Raw genomic sequence first — 18775 nt, 5'->3', positions numbered from 1 at the left:
CTTCAAATTTTTTCCCACCTAACTTTTAGATGAACTGTATAAACTAGTTTGTTCTTGTTATACATTTATCGAAGTTAGATCTTCGCAAACTTTTGTTTAATTCAAGTAATAATGTGAGAAAAAAATAATTAGACGGTCATAATATACAATTTCAAAGTATTATTAATTATACAAATATATTATATAGAAATATCAATTGTGTTATATACATATAATTTTTCTTAGATAATATATCGTGGATTCGCGCTCAGTGATATCGCAGTTAAGGGGTTAGTATAATTCCACGCACAAAATATCTCGCATTCGTTCCTTGCTCCGTTATTTCACGAAGAGATAAATCTTCGCGAAAGAGGCGGAAGATAACTGTTGTCCGAGCGATATATGTTGTAACGCGCCAGGCGTTATCGTGACGTTGTAGTTATTAATCAACGTCAGCATTAATTCGCTGATCTGTCGCTTCAGCGTTCTAATGACTGTAATTGGGTAGTTACCAAGCATATTCGCCACGCTGCTGATGATTCTCTCTGACACGATTAATTAGGCCTAGAATCGCCAACTGTCTCTTCGGACACTTTGCGCGATTAAATGCTAGATTGTCCGTTGAAGTAACCGAATTGAAATGAACGGAGAACGATATTTGAGTCCAGTGGAAATAATCGGAGAAAGTAATTAAAGTGAGGAACAGATTTTCTTTTTCTTTTTCAATAGCGATAAAGTTAAAAGTGATGAAACTGAAATTGATAAACGGCAATAGGCTATCTCAAGCTTTACAATGCAAACGAATTGTAAGACTTATTCGTATGTACATATATCGCAACGTGCTATACAATTCAAGACGCATGATAATTAACTTGAATTACGCAGTTCCGATCTATCTTTGTCTCCGTTTGACGAACTTCACGAAACGATTACTGTATATATTTTTTTACGAACAAATATTTCAGCAATCGTATTTTCGAAAGATTGTTCTCATCCTCCGTTATTTTAAGTAAAACGGACGAATTACTTGTGAGTTCCCATTTATTTGAGTTCTTGGAACCATGAAATAACTATTAAATTCCACTCCGTTCCAAGATAGTTTCCATAAAAATAAATATCAAGATATGCATATGTATATGTTTGATATTACAGAGTTAATTACAAACGAGGAGGTTCTGCGACGAAACGTATAAAGTATTTTTTCGATTTCATCTTAGATCATCTGTACAGTACGTGCTAGTCTTACGAGTTATCGAACACGCTTCGTGTTGTGTAATTCCGTGATACCATCTTATACGTTCATTTATTATCTCGACTACCAGCATATATTTCTTTCTCACAATCACACAGACTCTTTCCATATTGCGCAAGTCCCGTTATTTTTGGAAAGATTTCATGGTACATAAATCCGCGCGTTTAACGATTAAACACAATACTCACATCACACTCGTTTCTTACGACAAACAGAAAAGGCATTCGCAAGATTAATCGAGGATATTAAGCTTGCTGTTGGTCTTCCTTAATTGCGCCCGCCAAGGTATAATCTGACCGTCGTCGGAGTCGTCCTTGGCAGGATCATCCCGCTTCTCATCGACCTCGGGTTTATCTTCCTTCTTGATGACGCACGACGGCGCCGCCGGCGAAGCATCCCTCTTCGGGTTTACCGACGTTGCCTCGAATTTCATTGTCGTTGTGCTCGTCGACGCGTTTACCTGCGTCGGATTCAGTCTGTAATCAAACCGATAATTTGACGCTTGAATAAGGCGCGTGAAAAATTTTTCCATTAATATTTAATTAATTGTTAATTAATGAGTACAAAAGTTAATTGATAAGACAACATTATTTCGTAATAATTGACGTAATAAAGGAAATAGAGTAACAGAAAGGGATGCTTAAATTGAGAAGATCTCAAGAAGTATATGAAATATAAAAATTAAATTCTCTCTTTCTCTCGTTCTCGATATTCTCCTCCCTTTCGTTTTATTTGAAAATTTAAGAAAATTCAAAACGTTCTGAATAACAAGATGTTTCTATACTTGGAAATGGTCAATTGTCAGATTTGAGGGGCCAATCCTTTAATACACGCATAAAATATTATGCATAATATACATATCGCGTAATTTTGCATGTAACGCGAAACGGGGGAACTTGAGACCAATTGCAACGAGGAGCAATTGTAATACTCGCAATAATTGGAGCACTTAGCCCTCTCCCCCTCTTGTCTGCGTTAAAAACGGAGTTAAATATAGTAAAATAACGCGAGATGAATCTCTTCTGAAATGTGTCGCAATCCAAGTACGATTTTATGACGAGCGGTTAAAATTACGTTCTCCACTCGTTGCAAAACTCGTTCTAATTAAATCTGGCTTTCTCCAATCACCGAGAAATAGCATCCAATTACATTTCTGATTGATTGATTGATACAGATCCATTAATCTTCGTACCTCTTTTCTTCGTTGTCCTTCTTAGCGAGAAGCTGTCGCTTCCATGGCGGAATCGCTTTCTGCCGCCTCTCCTCGTTTTCTCGCGCTATTTGCTCCTCGAGTTCCTTTTTCGCTCGTTCGGCGGCTTTTCGCGCCAGCATCTGTCGCTTCCAGATTGGTATTACGTTTCCCGAGCTGTCCTTTTCGGGAATCTACAAAAACAAAGATTCGAAATTGAACTGCATAAAATTATAAAAGTATCATAAAAGGAAAAAATTTTTTAAATGAAACATTACAAAAAATTAGAGATTTTTATAATTTCTTGTATATGATTGTACGTATATTTTTCAAGAAGAATGACAAATAAAATGCTCTTACTTGATCAACGAAATTCGTAACGCTGAACGCTTTGCTAATTTCCGACATGAGGGTCTGCTCCTGAGTTTTCTCGACCTGCGCCCTCTCCACCTTTAGCTTTTTGATACCAGGTATATCCTTTGTGCGCTTCAATTCGGCGATTAGGTCCGTCTTTTGCACGAAGAATGGCTCCGAGACTGAGATCGATACGGTCTTATTTGAATTTGTCCATGATTCTATTTTTAAACTTTATAGCAAGGTAATATGATCGTATAAATTTTGTGTAGCATGCGTAACAAACATAGTAGAAATGACCTCAGAATAAATATACAGTCGCTAATGTAACGTAGAATATAGTTACAAACAAGGGATTTCTCGGATAAGGATAATGAACTCTGAATCCTTACATTGTTAAATTCGCAGTGTCAAATTATATACAATTTGAGTCATTTTTAACCATTTCTGTAGGTCGCCACTGCTCCCACTCAATAAGTCGATAATTTAACTAAAACAATGTTAATTTAACTAAACCAATGGTTAAAATAATACTGTTTTGTGTTAAAATAATAAATTCCAGCACACACATAGTAATTTAAATTAACAAAATGTTGTTTAACTCAAGGTATATTACTTAAAATTGCATCCTTTAATATTTAACAGTGTACGCTCGAGTCCGTATTACAAAAGCGTGAAATTATACGTGCATGTGTGTCGCGGACCAGCTTACCGTTAGTCATGGACACGCTGCGAGGAGGCGGAGCGGAGAACGTCTTGGTGGCGTTCATCTTCGTGCTGGTCCGTCGTAGCTGGATACTTGTGAGGTCCTGGATGCTGATTGTGGCCAAGGGTTGTTGCGGGGAGCTCTTGGAGCTTTCGGTCTCGTTGCCGGCGCCGGCGTTACCCGGGGCCTGATTCCCTCCCCGTGCACGTTGCTGCAAGGGAGACAGGGGCGGTGGCGGGGGGCCCGTAGGAGACCCCTTGGCCTCCTCGCTGCTCCTTCGCGCCCCCTCCTCCTCGTCCGCCTCCTCCTCCTCCTCCTCCTCCTCCTCACCCTGCTCCGTATTCCGGCTATGAATGTCCAAGTTGTCCACTGACCTGCGAGCGCGATTTTCGCATTGTCACGCGAGCGGAAAATTTGGTAATAGCGCTGCTCGAAGATTGATTTATTTATATTTGAATAACATTTGTTTTATACCTTTTAGAGAATTATTACGTTTATTTTGTTGAGCGTGTGTTAAATATGTATATTAATAAAAACATATATTTTTAATTATATTCATATAAATGCATATGTAAATAAATGCATTGAAAGATTTGAAACGTTTCATATATTAATTTCTGTTCGAGAAAGATTTTTGTCAAATTTCAATTATTTCGAAGGGAAAATGCCTTTTCACGAGTAAGAAGTATTTCTTCGGAAGCAAAACGTCAATCATGTTAAATTGATTTCTTACATTTCTGCGCATGTAATCGTTAGGTCAAATGCACACATGAGTTTACATTTCTTCGCATAGCTGAAAGGCTTTAACTGGTGACACCTGTTACATCAGCCGTAAAGCTGATTTTAGCGATCATTACGAAAGTGATTGTCGATATTATTTCATGTGCGCGAAGATTGAATTGATAAAAGACTTCAAAGTGTTAGATGTTTATCAAACTACTTTTCGTGATTTAAATTGCATGCAACATGCTATAAAATGTTGCGCGCCTACAGTATAAGTAATCGTACAAACACTATAAATGAAACACTTCAAATAGATTTTAAATCCCCACTTTCCAAGTAATCTAAGTGGATGAAGCACGCACAAAGCAATTCTTATTTCGCGTTATTCGCTCGTTCCATATATTCCAGACATCCCTGAAGTGCACTATATATGTCTTGAATATTCAAATCGTCAATTTGAAATTGATTTAATTAAACGAACAATAGAAGAATGTTCGCCACTTCAACAACACGACAATCGCGACATACTTTATACGCGAAAGATTACGAAACAGATAAAAGTAAACACTATGTGTAATAAGTATGTAATAGGAAGGGTCACTGACCTCGCCTTCGACAGGCTGTTTTTAGCTGACACCTTGCAGATACTCTTCAGGTACTCCGATGGCTTGAGCAGGGTGTTGGAGTCCGCGTTGGCGAACTTTGGCGGTATGAACGGCAGCACCATGTGCCTGTTTACCAGGTGGGACGCCTGGCTCGTTTTAATTTCGTCCGTGTCCGCCGGCGCACTGGCGGGAGCCGGCACTTCCGGCTGTTGCGGATGCTCGCCGGAGGATGATGCGTCGGACTTGTTGGCCGCTGTTCCGAGACCGACCAGCCAGCGTTAGAGAAAGAGAAAGAGACGGAGATAGACGGGGGGGAGATAGAGAGAAGGTGGAGTAAGAGGAAGAGGGCTTCTCTCGTTATATCCTCTAGCATTGGATGACGGTCGTTACCGAGGGGCAAGTGAAATCTAGGTAAGTATATTATATGCCCGGTGAGCGCCATGGTCTAGTAAGTGAGGCCACCTCCGCTGAGCATGATCCGCTAACAGTTTAATTAAATGCCGAAGTATACGCGTTTGCAGCCCAAATCGAGATCGCGACGCGACGGGGAGCTCGCGCCTCCCTCCCTCCCTCCCCTACACCCTTCCGCCTTACCCGCGCCTTCGTCCGATCGCGAGTCAAGCCGGCCTAATTAGACTCGTGACGCTGATTAACATCATACGAATTAATTTCACCCGATTTTAACTGTAATTGCTGATCACAGTCGATTCAGCTAATTGCCTTCACGTTTGTATCGAAGAGTCGGGAGGCACGCGTCCCGAAAATGTAAGCGTAATTCGCACGAGCGTAACACGGCCGTCGAGGCAATTACCGCAGCGATAAAAAAATAATACGGTAATAGCGAATTGTATATAACGGAGTTATCGCATTTCCTGGTTATAGTCCGGTGGGGACTTGAACGAATTCAGAGTTGATCTTTCTCTCCGACAAAAATCAACTAATTATAGCGGAGATAATTAAGTTACGGAAGTATATTAAATGTCGAAGACAAACTCCGAATCTGGGGAGATAGTTCGTAACTAGCGCCATTTAAGACAGATCGACTCGTTAAGTAAAATTTGTCGAGGAAGTGATTGGGAGTATACGATGGTCTTCGCGTTGACCGGTAGTCGTAAGATGCCTATCGATCGGTCATAAAATCGTCGATGCGCGACGCGCGATCTCTTTTCACGATTGTTGCGAATAACGTGAAATTACGGTTGTTATATATTAAGAAAATGTCCTTTCATATCCATCGTGGAGTAATGTAAAAGACATAAACATAATTTCAATGACCGCGTTTACATAGCACGTGCGCGAGAAGTAGGCGGATTTTTCTTCGATCTTTCCAGAGATCTTTCGAAGCTGTAATTGCAGGAGAAACGCCCGATTCGGATTGAAAGCATCATTTTTCGCAGTGAACGCGCGTGGAAAATGTCAGGTGAATGTGCGTGCACGCATTTCTGCTCAAAGTCGAGCTGCAACTTTCACGTGGCAATTTCGCAAGGGAACGAGAGGATATCGAAGAGGAAATGGGCGTCAAGCGCAATTTCTCACCAAAAGACTCGGTCCTTACGTCCTGGCTGTTTCCTCGCGCGTCTTTCTTGTCGGCGTCTGCGTTCGGCTTTGCGTTTACCAGGACGACCACTACGTCGTCGTCCGGCGGCGGCGGCGGTGGCGGTGGCGGTGGTTTCAAGAGACTGTGGAATAAAAATCTTGTTTTTAATGTGACGTGAAAAATATCATTCAAAGAATATAAATGATAGAAAAATAAATTAATACCGCGCGAAAAAATGTTGTTAAATAATATTGATTAAAAGAGTATTGATAATTATTCGTTGCTCGAGCGCGAATGATAAAGTTTGATTGTATAAACGTTTTTATTGGTCCCATGTACTAATGAAAGTAAATCATCTTTCTGACAAAGAAAATTACGGAAAATTGATAAAGTTAAGTTTTATCATTCCGTATTATATATAGTAATCGATTGCAGCGTCTGATAAAAATAAATAGTAGTAATAAAAATCTCGTCTATTAAATAATTAAGGGATTAGATAACGTTTATCAATTTTATGAAGACAAGTGAAAGTAACAATCATAGAGAACAATCATGGTAATAGATTGCAAACACCTAATTGCACCTAATTGCAGACAATGATAGTAAATGTAAACGAGCGAAAATATGTGGAAAGTTAAACGGTTATAAGATAATAAAATTGATGGAGGTGCCGGCGCGGAATAGACATCTTGTTTCGAAAGTAATTCCTTCATTCAAGGATCTTTTAGAGTCTCTTTTTATCTGAGGTCACTGTGTCTGGGGTTAATGCCAATCGACTTTAATCTGCTCGCGCTCGCCTGAACGAATCGTACGATTCGGATTATCGTTGCGATTATTCACGTTCGTTTTACAATATATTAATAGCCGGAGATGATTACTGGCGAGAAAACGGCCTTCACAACGTGCCCTATCCGCATGATATCTCAAAGGAAAATGCTTCGGAGATCATTGGAGAACAAAAGTCAATGGCGAGAAGGAAAGAAGCGAATCGAATCGCGCGAAGTGGCGAGCAGCTCCGCCGTTCGATCGACTTTCGATCGAGCTTTCTTCTCTTATTGGCGCGCGGCTTTAACTTAAGTTTCGATCCGGTATATCGATTCGCCCTACTTACCTAGGTCCGCCGTTGCCATTTGTACGGATCTCCTTTTCACTTTCCACCTGCGCGCCGGACGAGTCCTTCCTCTCTGCGAACCGAAACAGAATCGCGTATACCGGTTAATCGCGGCCGTTCTCGTCATCGTAATTTATTCGAAACTCCGCAGGATAGCCACTATATAATGCCCTGTCACTTTTTGTCGAAAAATTGTCAGCGCCGATTTGCATCGTGTTAAACTTGATGACGAATTAAGACAAGTTGTTACCAACTCCATTACTCATTTTGGACACGGGCACACAATCACACACAATCGTGGAATGTAGTAATAACAAAAGGTAAACGAACGCACACTAGAAAACCATTCTTTTGTTTTCTACCTCGTATAATTGTCTTTATGAATAATACATTCCAATTTTTTATTCTCTCTTGTTGAAAACGATTTCTTTTCTTCTCACACAATGATTTATATATATTTTATACTTATTAATCTTATTATCCAATAGATCACACATAATAAAAGTTGAAAAGATATTTCACTTCGGTTATTTAAAGTCATTAATAATGTACTCGTTACGGTACACAATTTGTGCATACGCGATACTTTGCGCGTATGCGACTCTCTGATCATAGACACTGTGGCCATCCTGCAGAAATTTCCGGCTACTTTCGACGTACCGTGTGGTGCTTCCGCATTCGTCTTGATTCCCGGCTTGCCGATCCGTTCGCTGCTACTGTGCCGCGATAAGGACGGAGTGGACGTCGTCGAGGAGAGACCGTGGACCTCGCTGCTCATGTTCGACGATTCGCTGGCGCTGCTGGATCGACTGTATCGCCTGTCGATTTTGCGAGAACGACTGAAACGTTCAGAGACGGTTCTATCGATGTGTTTCGCGAATCCACGAATCGGAGTTAAGTTTAATCTACGCGCGATTAAGTACCTGGCGCGCGATCGCTTATCTGCGAGATAAATGAACGGGCGAGAAAAATAGCGATACGATGCTGTTCCCCGAACGCGCCCACGAACAGTCATCTCTTAACGATTATAAAGACAATTTCGATCGTAACAGGATTACACACCGTTCCACTTGTTGATACATCGCGTGATATTGCTTACCTTCGTGGTCGCTTTTATAGTGCCTGATATTTTGTTGTGCTGCGCTCATCAATAATCTCTTTTTAGAAGCTTGACGTGTAATTCGTGGTATCGCGAGAACGACTTCAATGTCTACTTGAGTTAACAAATTCACTTCGCCAGACAAATTTTTACACGTGACTTAACTTTTATAAAACAAGATGTCTAATAAATACATGTAATCCGTATCTTTTCTAAAAAGTTTCTTTTATTGTTCTACTACTTTTATATTATTTTTAATATTCTACCTTTTGGAACGCGCGTATCCTTTTGAATATATATATATTTTTTTAAACTTGGGAAACTTGATTCTTAAATTAATTCTTTCAATTTTAGGAGATTAGATCAGATGTTATGGACTAAACCCTTTTGATCTCGCTCGCGAAATTGCTCACGTTACCTGCTGTCGGAGGCATTGTCCGCCGGCTTCTTGCGCGACGACGAACTCACGCTGCTCGTTTCTTCCTGTCTCACGCAGATCTGCTCATAAGCATGATCCGAGGACTCCCTCGCGATCTCGGAGCGCGCCGCATGTCCGTTGCCGGTATGCGGCCGGCCGACGAATCCGCCGCCGTTGTTGATGTGCACGTCCACTTTCACTGAAAGCCAAAGCCCCGCTCGGAATATTACGTATCGCGCACGAGAAAACTGCGCCTTCCACGAGAAAACATCACGCTCGAGAAGTTTTCCAGAAAACATCTTGAGCTAAACTCAAACTAACGATTCGCAAACTTGCGACTAGTAAAAGTTGCCGACAGCTTTGTAGAAATTTATAATTTCTATATAGCGCCGCGCGAGAGAGATCGGAGTTCGACTTTTTATAAAATTTTAAATTTCTTTTTTATTTCGATTCTCGCGCTGTATCGGCGACTTTTACGCGTTTCGCTGGAACTCGCTCGATCCGTCGATCGCCGTTTTTATTGCTCTTGCTTATTAAGAGCCAGTGCACAGTAACGGCTTAACGGTATCCGCGGTAAATCGCGCGCGAGTCTTTAACCCGGTTTCGCAGAGCGCGCGCGTTGTTCGCGACGTGTGTGGCTTTTTTCGCTCCCTTGACAATTATCCAAGTATCTCTCTTTCTTCGAGATCAATCTTGCGACAGTCTATCATGCACTGGTCACGTGTCGTTCGTAAAACGAACGATTAAACTTACTGCTTGCAAAGTAAAACGAATAAGCAGGGCAATTACGATTAAAATTCTCTTAGATCTTGTGCAGACGTCGACTTACGCGTGATTTTTATTTAATCATTAATTAACATTTGCCAGAAAAATATATATACCCTAATCTCTTATGGATGTGAATAGATACATGAAGCGGAAACAATGCTTCATGACAAATAGTTCCATTTGCTCGATCTTTGTAAATATCATTGAGAAGAGCGAAAGAGAGACGATACCGAACATCGGATGCGAATCGAGGTCGCCCTGGAGCCGCAGTGGTTGTCGAGAACCGACGGAGTAAATAGGGTGTCTCAGAATTATCACTTTGATTTATCTCAGCCATAAATAATTCAATTAATGGAATTCATCTTTTCTTAAAATCCAGTTGTTTGCTCGGGGTATCTTTCCAATATATCTTTGAACTCTCGTATTTCACACTTTAATTTAAATAGCCATGCATGCCTTGAGTTAAGATCCTAAGAATGCTCACCATTTGTTTTATTTACGAATTAATATTGTAAATCCGGTGACTTGTCGCTTCGAATAATCGCTATTTGATTAAAACCCCTTCACTTTCGACGATCGACGACAGGATACCTTCTGGACACCGTGTATAGCGCACGTTATAATGTAGTGATGAAGTATCTGGGACGTGCTACTTACCAGTCAGAGTCTCGTCCTTCCTCTCTGGCGTATGGCGCTGCTCCGCCGCGACGCCGTTCCGCGGCTTCTCGGCGTCGCCGAACAGCCGCGTGATCCTGGTGTAGACGAGATCGTGCGGGCTGTGCAGGTAGAAGGACTCGGCCGTGTCCTTGGGTTTGGGCGGCTCGCCGATGTACGCACTCATGGGATTTATGTAGATACCGTCCCGCGGCCGAGAGCCCGGCGGATGCAGAAAGAACGGCTCTTGGAACATGCCGCAGCCGCGTAACGAGCACTGCAACGCGTTTTAGTGATGGCTTTAGCAGTCGAAATGTACAAGAAGAGAAAGAAAGAGAATTTATTGAGTTAAATTCGTGTCAAATTATACTCAATTTGAGTCATTTTTAATTATTTCTATAAATCGCTACTGCTGCTCAATATTTCGTTAACTTAACTAAATCAATTAAAATAATAAATTTTGAAATAAATGGTAGTTAACAATAATAAAATGTTATTTAACTCAAAGTATTGGTTTAAATTTCATCCTTTGATATTTAACAGTGTTGCATCTATATAATCTTTTTTTAAACTTTAGAAATAAGTATTTCTTGCCGATTAAGATTTTATAAGATAATTTATTAAGTATACGTGTACATTTTATAAATATGAATTCTCACGAATAGATAAAATAGTTAAAACAAAAAATCTCTTAGGTCTTGTTTGTACAATCCAGAAGCAAGTTTTGCCTTAATATTTTGAGAAAAAGAAGTAAAAATTGTCGAATAAAATCAAGGAAACTTTTGATGTTATTCATGACGCTTTTCTTTCTTTAAAAGGTTGGTTTAAAAGTATACTTTTGCAAATTTTCTCTTGACACGATGTCTAATAGCCAATTATTGTTAATAAATATTTAGATGCATGAAGTCCATTCTCTTACCTTGTCGATGGAGCTCGCGACGCAGCTGCACGTGGTGGTGTCGCTCATGTGGCCTGAGTAGTCCGACCCGGCACGATCCCTGGCCATCTTCGGGGTGACATTAGGAGGTGGAGGCTTGCCGGTCTCCTGCTGCATACCGGGACAATTGCAAGAGCGATTAGAACAGTTCGCCGGTGATTAGAAGATTAGAACCGATCGGCGTTTATTCGCAGATCCATTAGATCGAAATGATCCTGATCGTTGCCGTGTGGGACCTGTCGCGGAAGCGATCGCCTGCTCTTCCTTATTGAGCGAGTAATAAAAGCGCCCGAACCTCCTTTCTCTCTCTCTCTCTCTCTTTTTCCCCTCACTCTTCTCTCATTCTCCCTATCTCTCTGGCTCGTTTCCTCGAGGTACCGCAATCGATTGCGTTTGCCGAACACTATGCCCGCGGACTTGCGATAATCCCCGTTGCCTAATAGCGATTATCTATACGGTTGCGCAAAAGTCTGGGATTGACCTCGTTCACCGAATAAAAGTTTATTCCAAGAAAGAAGGAGGAAAATGCCGATGATTCGGCGAACGTCGCAAAAACGCTACTATATTGTCGCGGGAGGATTAGCGGTTATTTAGATATGTAACCTTGCATCGTAATAAGGCGGAGGAAAGTGGAAGCGCGCAGGTTGCGATTAATGCTTCTATATAATTTTTGCGAAGGTCAGGAGAAGGAATTTATTTCTTTCTTTACAGAGCGAGCGCGGAATAGGTATAATAAAGTTTAGGGTCTGAACGACAAAAATGAGAGAAGTGAGAAAATATAAAATATTACCGTTTATCTTCGCTTAATTCACAGAAACAATTAAATCTTTTTTTTATATGTAATATATTGATTTATAATAAACTTATGAAAAAACATACCTGTATTCCTATCATCAATTTCTCATTTTACCGACGATCTTAAATTCATTAATAAATTAATTAAACGACGAATGATGTTTTACGATTTAAATAAAGCGGAAAGATCGTGAAAGGAAAACGTAATTAATTGGCTTCGCGCAATATGGATAAAATATGTTCCGCATTAATCTGTTCTAACGGCTAGAAATAATAATAATATTGATTATAACGATTTGCGCGAAGCTGTGGCGGACGTCGACCTCTTATCGATCGCTCCATCGACACAGGAAAAGCAAATTGAATCTATATGGTCCAAAACACGTGTCGTAGGTCTTTGCAAAACCCCAGGCGGGACAACTTTAACTAGCACGTCGCCAGTCGAGAAACCGGATTATTTTACATTTTGTTAGACCGGTAACCCGCTGACACGCTATACCGTAAGCTACCGGGCTTGTAACTCCCTTTCCGCGTAATTCCAGGTAGGTACGCGTGGAAATCGCGCGCCGCGTCCGTCGCTTCCCAGTCGCTCTCGTTTCATCGAGGTGAAACCGCGTTGTTGATACAGCACAAGATTCCACACTCGAGCGTGCGATTAACTCGACATGAAATGCACTCGACAAAAGGGAGTTCTTTTCTAGAACACATTTTGGAATATCTTTTCGTGCGAAACAAGTAAAATTGATTTTATCGTTTGATCGAAAAATGTAGAAGCATCAGCATCGATTGAGAATGTAACGTTAAAACACGAATTTTTATTTAGCCATATTTAGCATCATAATTGTTTGATTAATTGTCATTAATTAAATCATTGTCATTAACATTACAATTACAGAAGTATTTAAAATATTTATAATACAAATTGTCTAAAATTAATCAAATTCATTATATCAAAATATTTTGTTTCGAAAGAAACGGAGAAAAGAATTAGACGAGTGATTAAGAGATTAGTTCTTGCTCTACCGTGCGTCTTAGCATTGCGGAAATACACTTGTACGCCGTAGTTATGCAAATTCGCGTGCGATGTGCTTGGCCTGTGGCGTAATTGGGTCGCGTGATGAAAGAAGGAAGCGAAAGAAGAGCGCACGATCGCGCAAGAGGAGGAGATCTAGTCTCTACAGAGCGATAAAAGTGACAAATCTCGTGTCGCTTGGCCTGCACGCGGGAAAGTGGTTTAGATACTTTAAATGATTTAAACGATGGCCACACGCGTATACTCTAATTTCCGTGCCGGTCGAGAAGAGAAATTCGCGCCGCGAAATCTCTCGTTCTCGCACCGTTCTCGCGTCTAAATACGGATCAATCAGCTTCTCACGATTACTATCTTACCAATCGTCACAATTTGTATTACAAACTCATTAAAATTTTTTCTTCTTGAAGAATCCTTTTTGTTTTAATCTAGATTTTTTTTACTCGAGAGAAATATATATATACCTCTCATCTCGTTCTCGTCAAAACTGACAGGAGAAAACGCAACTGTGATTTCACAGTCTGCCGCAGTCTTATTGACTTCTTGATCAGAGTGTTGCGTGAGCCTGAGTGACATCTCGGATCTTTACGAAGGTATGAAAATGTATCGTGACGGAAAGGAATGACAGCCTAGCCGCGACAGCTAGCGCGATGTCACTGGTCACCGATGGGCACCACCCCGGAAAAAATGCCCGTCCATTCGAATCCTTTCCCTGTGACGTGTATCCCGTTGCGATACGCGCCAACGACACGCTTTCCGCTCAACCGGGTGAAGGACGAAAAGCGAAAAAGAAAAAAAAATGTATTCAAACGGCGCGCCCAGGTGGATTTTTAATAGAATTCGGAGCGCGAACGAAACAAGATAATGCAAGGTAAAACAGTGCGTTATTAAAATAAATTTTGTAAGTGAAGTCTTTAACGAAGTGTCGGGTAATTATGGTAATGAACTCTTTGCATCGGTGGGCGATCACGCAAGGTGCGCGCGGTGTGCGATTTCCTCTCCTCGACATCGATCAAATCACCGCTAACATATTGTTTTAATAGTCGGTTCATTGCCCACCGTAATTACGAGCAACGTTTGGCGCATCTCTCGCTTCCGACTAAGCAGCTTCCTCCCGCTATCTCGCGCATTTTTACCGTAAATCAAAGTAAGCAAATTCGTGTGAGCAAACATTAGAAAGCCACGGATTTATAGCCGTTACATCTTTATTGTCGGATCGGTGATTTTAGACACGCGTCAAGTCAAATGTATCGGTCGTCTCGAGAAAGTCGACAAAAACTTCCTTCTTCTAATTTCACTTGAAAATGGATTTAATGTAGTGGATTGGATGTAATGGATTAATGTAGATTTTAGATCTTATACTGGTCTTACTACTCTTACTGTTAAAATCAACAGATAAACCGTTGAAAATAAACTCTCCGAGGAAATTTAAAAATATCTAAAAAAACTTTTTAAAATACAAAAGCATATATAAAATTTAATAAAATGATTAATTAATCAACCGTCACTTTCTCCTAAGAGAAATTAAAAGTAAGACAAAAATAATAAGAGCAGTGAAAATTCATATAAAATAAGAAAGTACCGTGTTTTTAGACTTAACTGGATCCCTGGAATTATTTATTTAAATTTAAGAAATCAATCCTTCTCGTGTTTCCTGAGCTGCGATGTTTTCATTTCGCGCTTGACGTCGCAAACGTTTCCATTGTTGCGGACAACGCGCTTAAAAGTCGCTTTAACCTCGTCTCGTTATCGGCCATGAACCGCGCCGTAGCGTCCGTCTTATCTTCGCGAGCGCATTCGCGCGGGCGGTTGACGTTCAAGGTGATACGCGGAGAGAGATCCGAGTCTCACATGCGTGGAACTGACCCGCGCAAGGTCGACTCGCCACGCTGCAAAATGCAATTCGCGATACTGCAATTCCGTTTCATTCACGACGGACCGCGGACGAATGACAGTGCCGATCGATCGGAGCGTAAAGCGTAAATCGCGAACGAAGATACTTGTATTGGTGAACGTAAGAAAATTCGCGAACAATCGAAGAAGCTTTCCCAAAAATGTATTCTCTATTTAATTGAACTTGTAGAAAACGCGCGATGTCCGTTTTACATCTCATACATTTTCATTGCAGCGCACGTTATGCGTTAAATTTATAATGTTAATTAATTGTCCGAACGTGATACTTCGAGTTAAATTAAACGCAAGTTGCATCTATAATCCGAGTAAAACCTGAGACCGCCATATGTTGAGCTGAATTTACGAGAAATTAAGTGTGTCGATGATGCTGGATTAAATTAATATCCGAGAAGAATTCGCCAGTCATACGGGCAATAAGCATTTCGGATATCGATTTTACAATCTTTTATCTCGATCTTCGACGCGGAAATACGCACGTAAGTGTGTATTTTCCCATTTACACGCATGAACGTTCGCGCCGCTCATTAACGAGTGAAAAGTAGCAGCTATTAGATTTGCACGCAAAACCGGATCGTATACGTTAGAAACCGCGGTTCTCCGTTACAGCTAGCCGATTTTACTAACTTTCGAGTCATCGTCGAAAGGCGAGTCGGTGTCAGCGTGGAGTCGATCTTCAAGTTTTGAACTTCGAATTATTTAAATTTGCTAATCGAATTTCTAACAATATACTATGAAAAAAAAAACCAACGAATACTATTTTATGCGAAACTTTCTTCGTACAGCTTAATATTTTTAACTGTTCAAAACGCAAATCTAAATACGTAGCACGCGTTATCTCGAAGTCATCTGCGAAGAGAGTTCAACAGCGCTAAACGTCGCCTCACGGGAACGCAGGAGTAGTCCCCCGCGACATTACGGTACTTACGGATTACGGTTCACTTACATATACACCCATGCAAAACCGGATTTCGCTGCTGCCGCGTAACGTCGTAAAACCAAAAGCCTCAGGTCGACCGGTCGCCGTTCAGGGAAGCCCTCTCCGTTCTGGAAGAAGATGCAGATTTCGTTCGATTCTCTCGTCCATGTATCGGTGCACACGCTTCGCTGTCCTAGTTCGGACCAGTCGAGACTCGCTGAGGCTCGCGCCGTCAAGGCCGTTCATCCGCGAGTCTCCAGTACGACCAGAGACAACGGTACTTCCGCTCCGCGTCGGTCGAACGGCTGATCTTCCTCGTACTCCAGACGAGAGTCCAGGGGAATCTCAGAGTCTTCCAAACTGCTGTCGGAAACCTTCTAAGCGAGATGGGCTTTAGTTATTCTTGACCTTCTTTAAATTTCAAGTGAAAGATTCAGTGGATTCGGATTTCTAAACTAGACCGTCCAGGTGTCTAATTTTTTCCAAGCCTGTATGGCTATTTCTTATCCTCTTCGCGCTGTAGGCAAGTTATCCAGGATTTTCCAAAATATCACAAATATGAAAACTGTGATCCCTCCAAAGAATATTTAAAACTTTCCCAGGTGTTTACGGTCACTTCTGATTATCTTCACACTCTAGAAAACGGAATCTTTCGCAGATTCAAATGTCAAGTCGGGTCCATGAAAAAGGTCTTTAATTTTGGACAAATCTCCAGGTGGATCTTCCGGTTATTTTAAATAGCTCCAAATTTTTTAAAGCAGTCAGAATTCTCCAGAGTCCTCGAGAGTTTCTATAATCACGCGACGCTGTTTCCCACCAACTCTTGCCAGCTCGGCGAACACGTCCGGTCAGCGCGAGCGGGCGCGCGACTATGACTGCGAGCTAACACCGGAGTCACGCGCGAGTTAGCACCTGCCGGCAGGCTGGGTGACGCGGGTCGATTTCTCGACTGGAACCCACGATGCTCGCGCGGGTTCTCCTCCGGTCGACGGGGCGGAGAAGGGAACAACGCGGGCGAGTCGTACCGCACCCGCGCCACGTTCAGGTCCGGCTGCCCTTTTCCCGACCCAGCTTCCAGAATCTGGTGTAGCCGTCCCAGATGGAGAACAGCAAATGCGAGAGCGATCGGGAAAACGGGCGTGCGGGTGACGGTCGGCCAACGAACTCTCGCGCAAGTCTCTCTCTCGGCCGGTGCGTGCCACCGCGGTGCGAGCGCAGGAGGCGGCAGACCGGGACTCTCTCGCCGCTCTCGAGCAGATCGTCGAGAGCTCACCTGCTCTCGCCCGGACGTTCGAGGTAGGGATACGGCTCTGCGGTTCTCCACCGGAGAAGACCTCTCTCGGATGTCGTCCTTTTACCTTTCTTCGCAGTCGTCCTAGTCCCGACTACGTCAAATCCTGCGGCTTTTCCCGTTACGTTCCGTTTTACCTTCCGATCTTTGGAAGGATCGAGGTTAATTGGTCCTCGCGGAAGGTTTTTTTTTATTAGAGGCATTTGTATCTTGATATTATTCTCGAATGATGATACTTGAGAAACTTTTTCTATGCAACTTGTGTGTAAAATTTTTTTTATTTTTATTTACATTATTTCTGTGAGAATTCTCTGTGAATTTTCTGTTATTGTCGGATTGTATTATAGATGATTCGGAAATTTCTGGGAAACTTAAGAACGGTGTGCGTTTCTCATTTATTAATTTTCAAATATTAAACAAGAATTGACGGAAATATTCGCTTCGTCAAATGATTTTTTTGCTTCTACTTGTTTTAAACAAATCTCGATTACAATTCGAACTAAATCTCGATTCGAACAAGTGGTGTCTTTATTGAAACATAAAAATTAACATTCATCTTCGGTTTTGCTCCTTATTAGTTCAATGAGAAGACGACGCGCGCCTCCTTTTAAACAAATCTCGATTACAATTCGAATTAAATCTCGATTTGAACAAGTGGTGTCTTTATTCAAACATAAAAATTAACATTCATCTTCGGTTTTGCTCCTTATTAGTTTGATGAGAGGACGACGCGCGCCTCCTTGAAAAGTAAGCGCGACCTAGAAAGCGTGCACGGGATCGAGCTCTTTTTCTTCAGGTGTGCATCTGTGCATTCCCCGTTAGTTCTCTCTCCCGAGATGCAAAAGGAAGTCTCCTCTCAAACGGGGAGATGGAAGAGAGAAGTCGTCGCCGCCGCGAGGTGGCACCGCTCTTTCCTCTCTTCGAGGCGGACTTTATCATCTCCCACCAAGAGGAGAATTTCTCGCCTCCTCCTTGCTTGTGATCCCACTACGTCTAACTGTAAAGAATAATTCCCTGCTGTTGCTGCTGGGCTGCGTTTCTTCTTTCAGGTGCTACTGCAAGTCTCGCACCGAACGATCCCGAGTTCTCCGTGATCGCGGGCTCTATTCATAAGCGATTTATGAATAGAGACTCGTAAATTCGTAAAATTACCAACGCAGCTTTTTGTGAATAATTACTTCCGAATGATTCAGCGTGGGATTAAGCGATTTTAAATACCGCTTGAAGAAAGTCTAGTCTAGTCAACGTAGACCATTTCCTTTCTTCATTTCATATTATTAACGCGGATTGCTTCAGTATTTTCTCTTCTCATGTCCACTTAATCGAGTAACATTGGTAGTGTGAAATATGCAAAGAAAGTCCAAAGTCATTGCTTTTTATTATTTAAATTTAAAATATAAAATGTAAATTGACATGACAAGGAATAATTCAAGATTCTTATTGCTTGTTTGTTTGTTTGATTGATTGATTATGAAGATTAATTACAATTATAACGTT

The 18775-nt window shown here is 41.5% G+C and overlaps 1 protein-coding gene across 1 annotated transcript; it reads right to left on the bottom strand.

Moving 5' to 3' along the window:
• Positions 1–159: 159 nt before the first annotated feature.
• F (espin protein forked) lies at positions 160–17300 on the bottom strand. Its single transcript, XM_071770912.1, has 12 exons — positions 16015–17300; positions 11315–11443; positions 10399–10672; positions 8974–9172; positions 8117–8295; positions 7457–7529; positions 6345–6487; positions 4809–5061; positions 3487–3854; positions 2781–2956; positions 2424–2614; positions 160–1707 (listed from the first exon to the last, which is right to left on the bottom strand). The coding sequence occupies exons 1-12, from the start codon at positions 16024–16026 to the stop codon at positions 1464–1466; spliced, it is 2241 nt and encodes a 746-aa protein (XP_071627013.1). The 5' UTR covers positions 16027–17300; the 3' UTR covers positions 160–1463.
• Between the last annotated feature and the right edge of the window lie 1475 nt (positions 17301–18775).

Source organism: Temnothorax longispinosus, chromosome 1 (assembly GCF_030848805.1).
Source record: "Temnothorax longispinosus isolate EJ_2023e chromosome 1, Tlon_JGU_v1, whole genome shotgun sequence".
Classification (NCBI taxonomy): domain Eukaryota; kingdom Metazoa; phylum Arthropoda; class Insecta; order Hymenoptera; family Formicidae; genus Temnothorax; species Temnothorax longispinosus.
This window is presented reverse-complemented; position numbering and strand designations above follow the sequence as displayed.

Bases quoted from the DNA above. Each gene is read 5' to 3' on its own strand.
- F (XM_071770912.1), bottom strand. The intron at 5,062-6,344 runs GTGAGAAATTGC...GTCTCGGAACAG, and splicing joins CGTAAGGACCGAGTCTTTTG to CGGCCAACAAGTCCGACGCA. The intron at 2,957-3,486 runs GTAAGCTGGTCC...TATCGATCTCAG, and splicing joins CAGCGTGTCCATGACTAACG to TCTCGGAGCCATTCTTCGTG.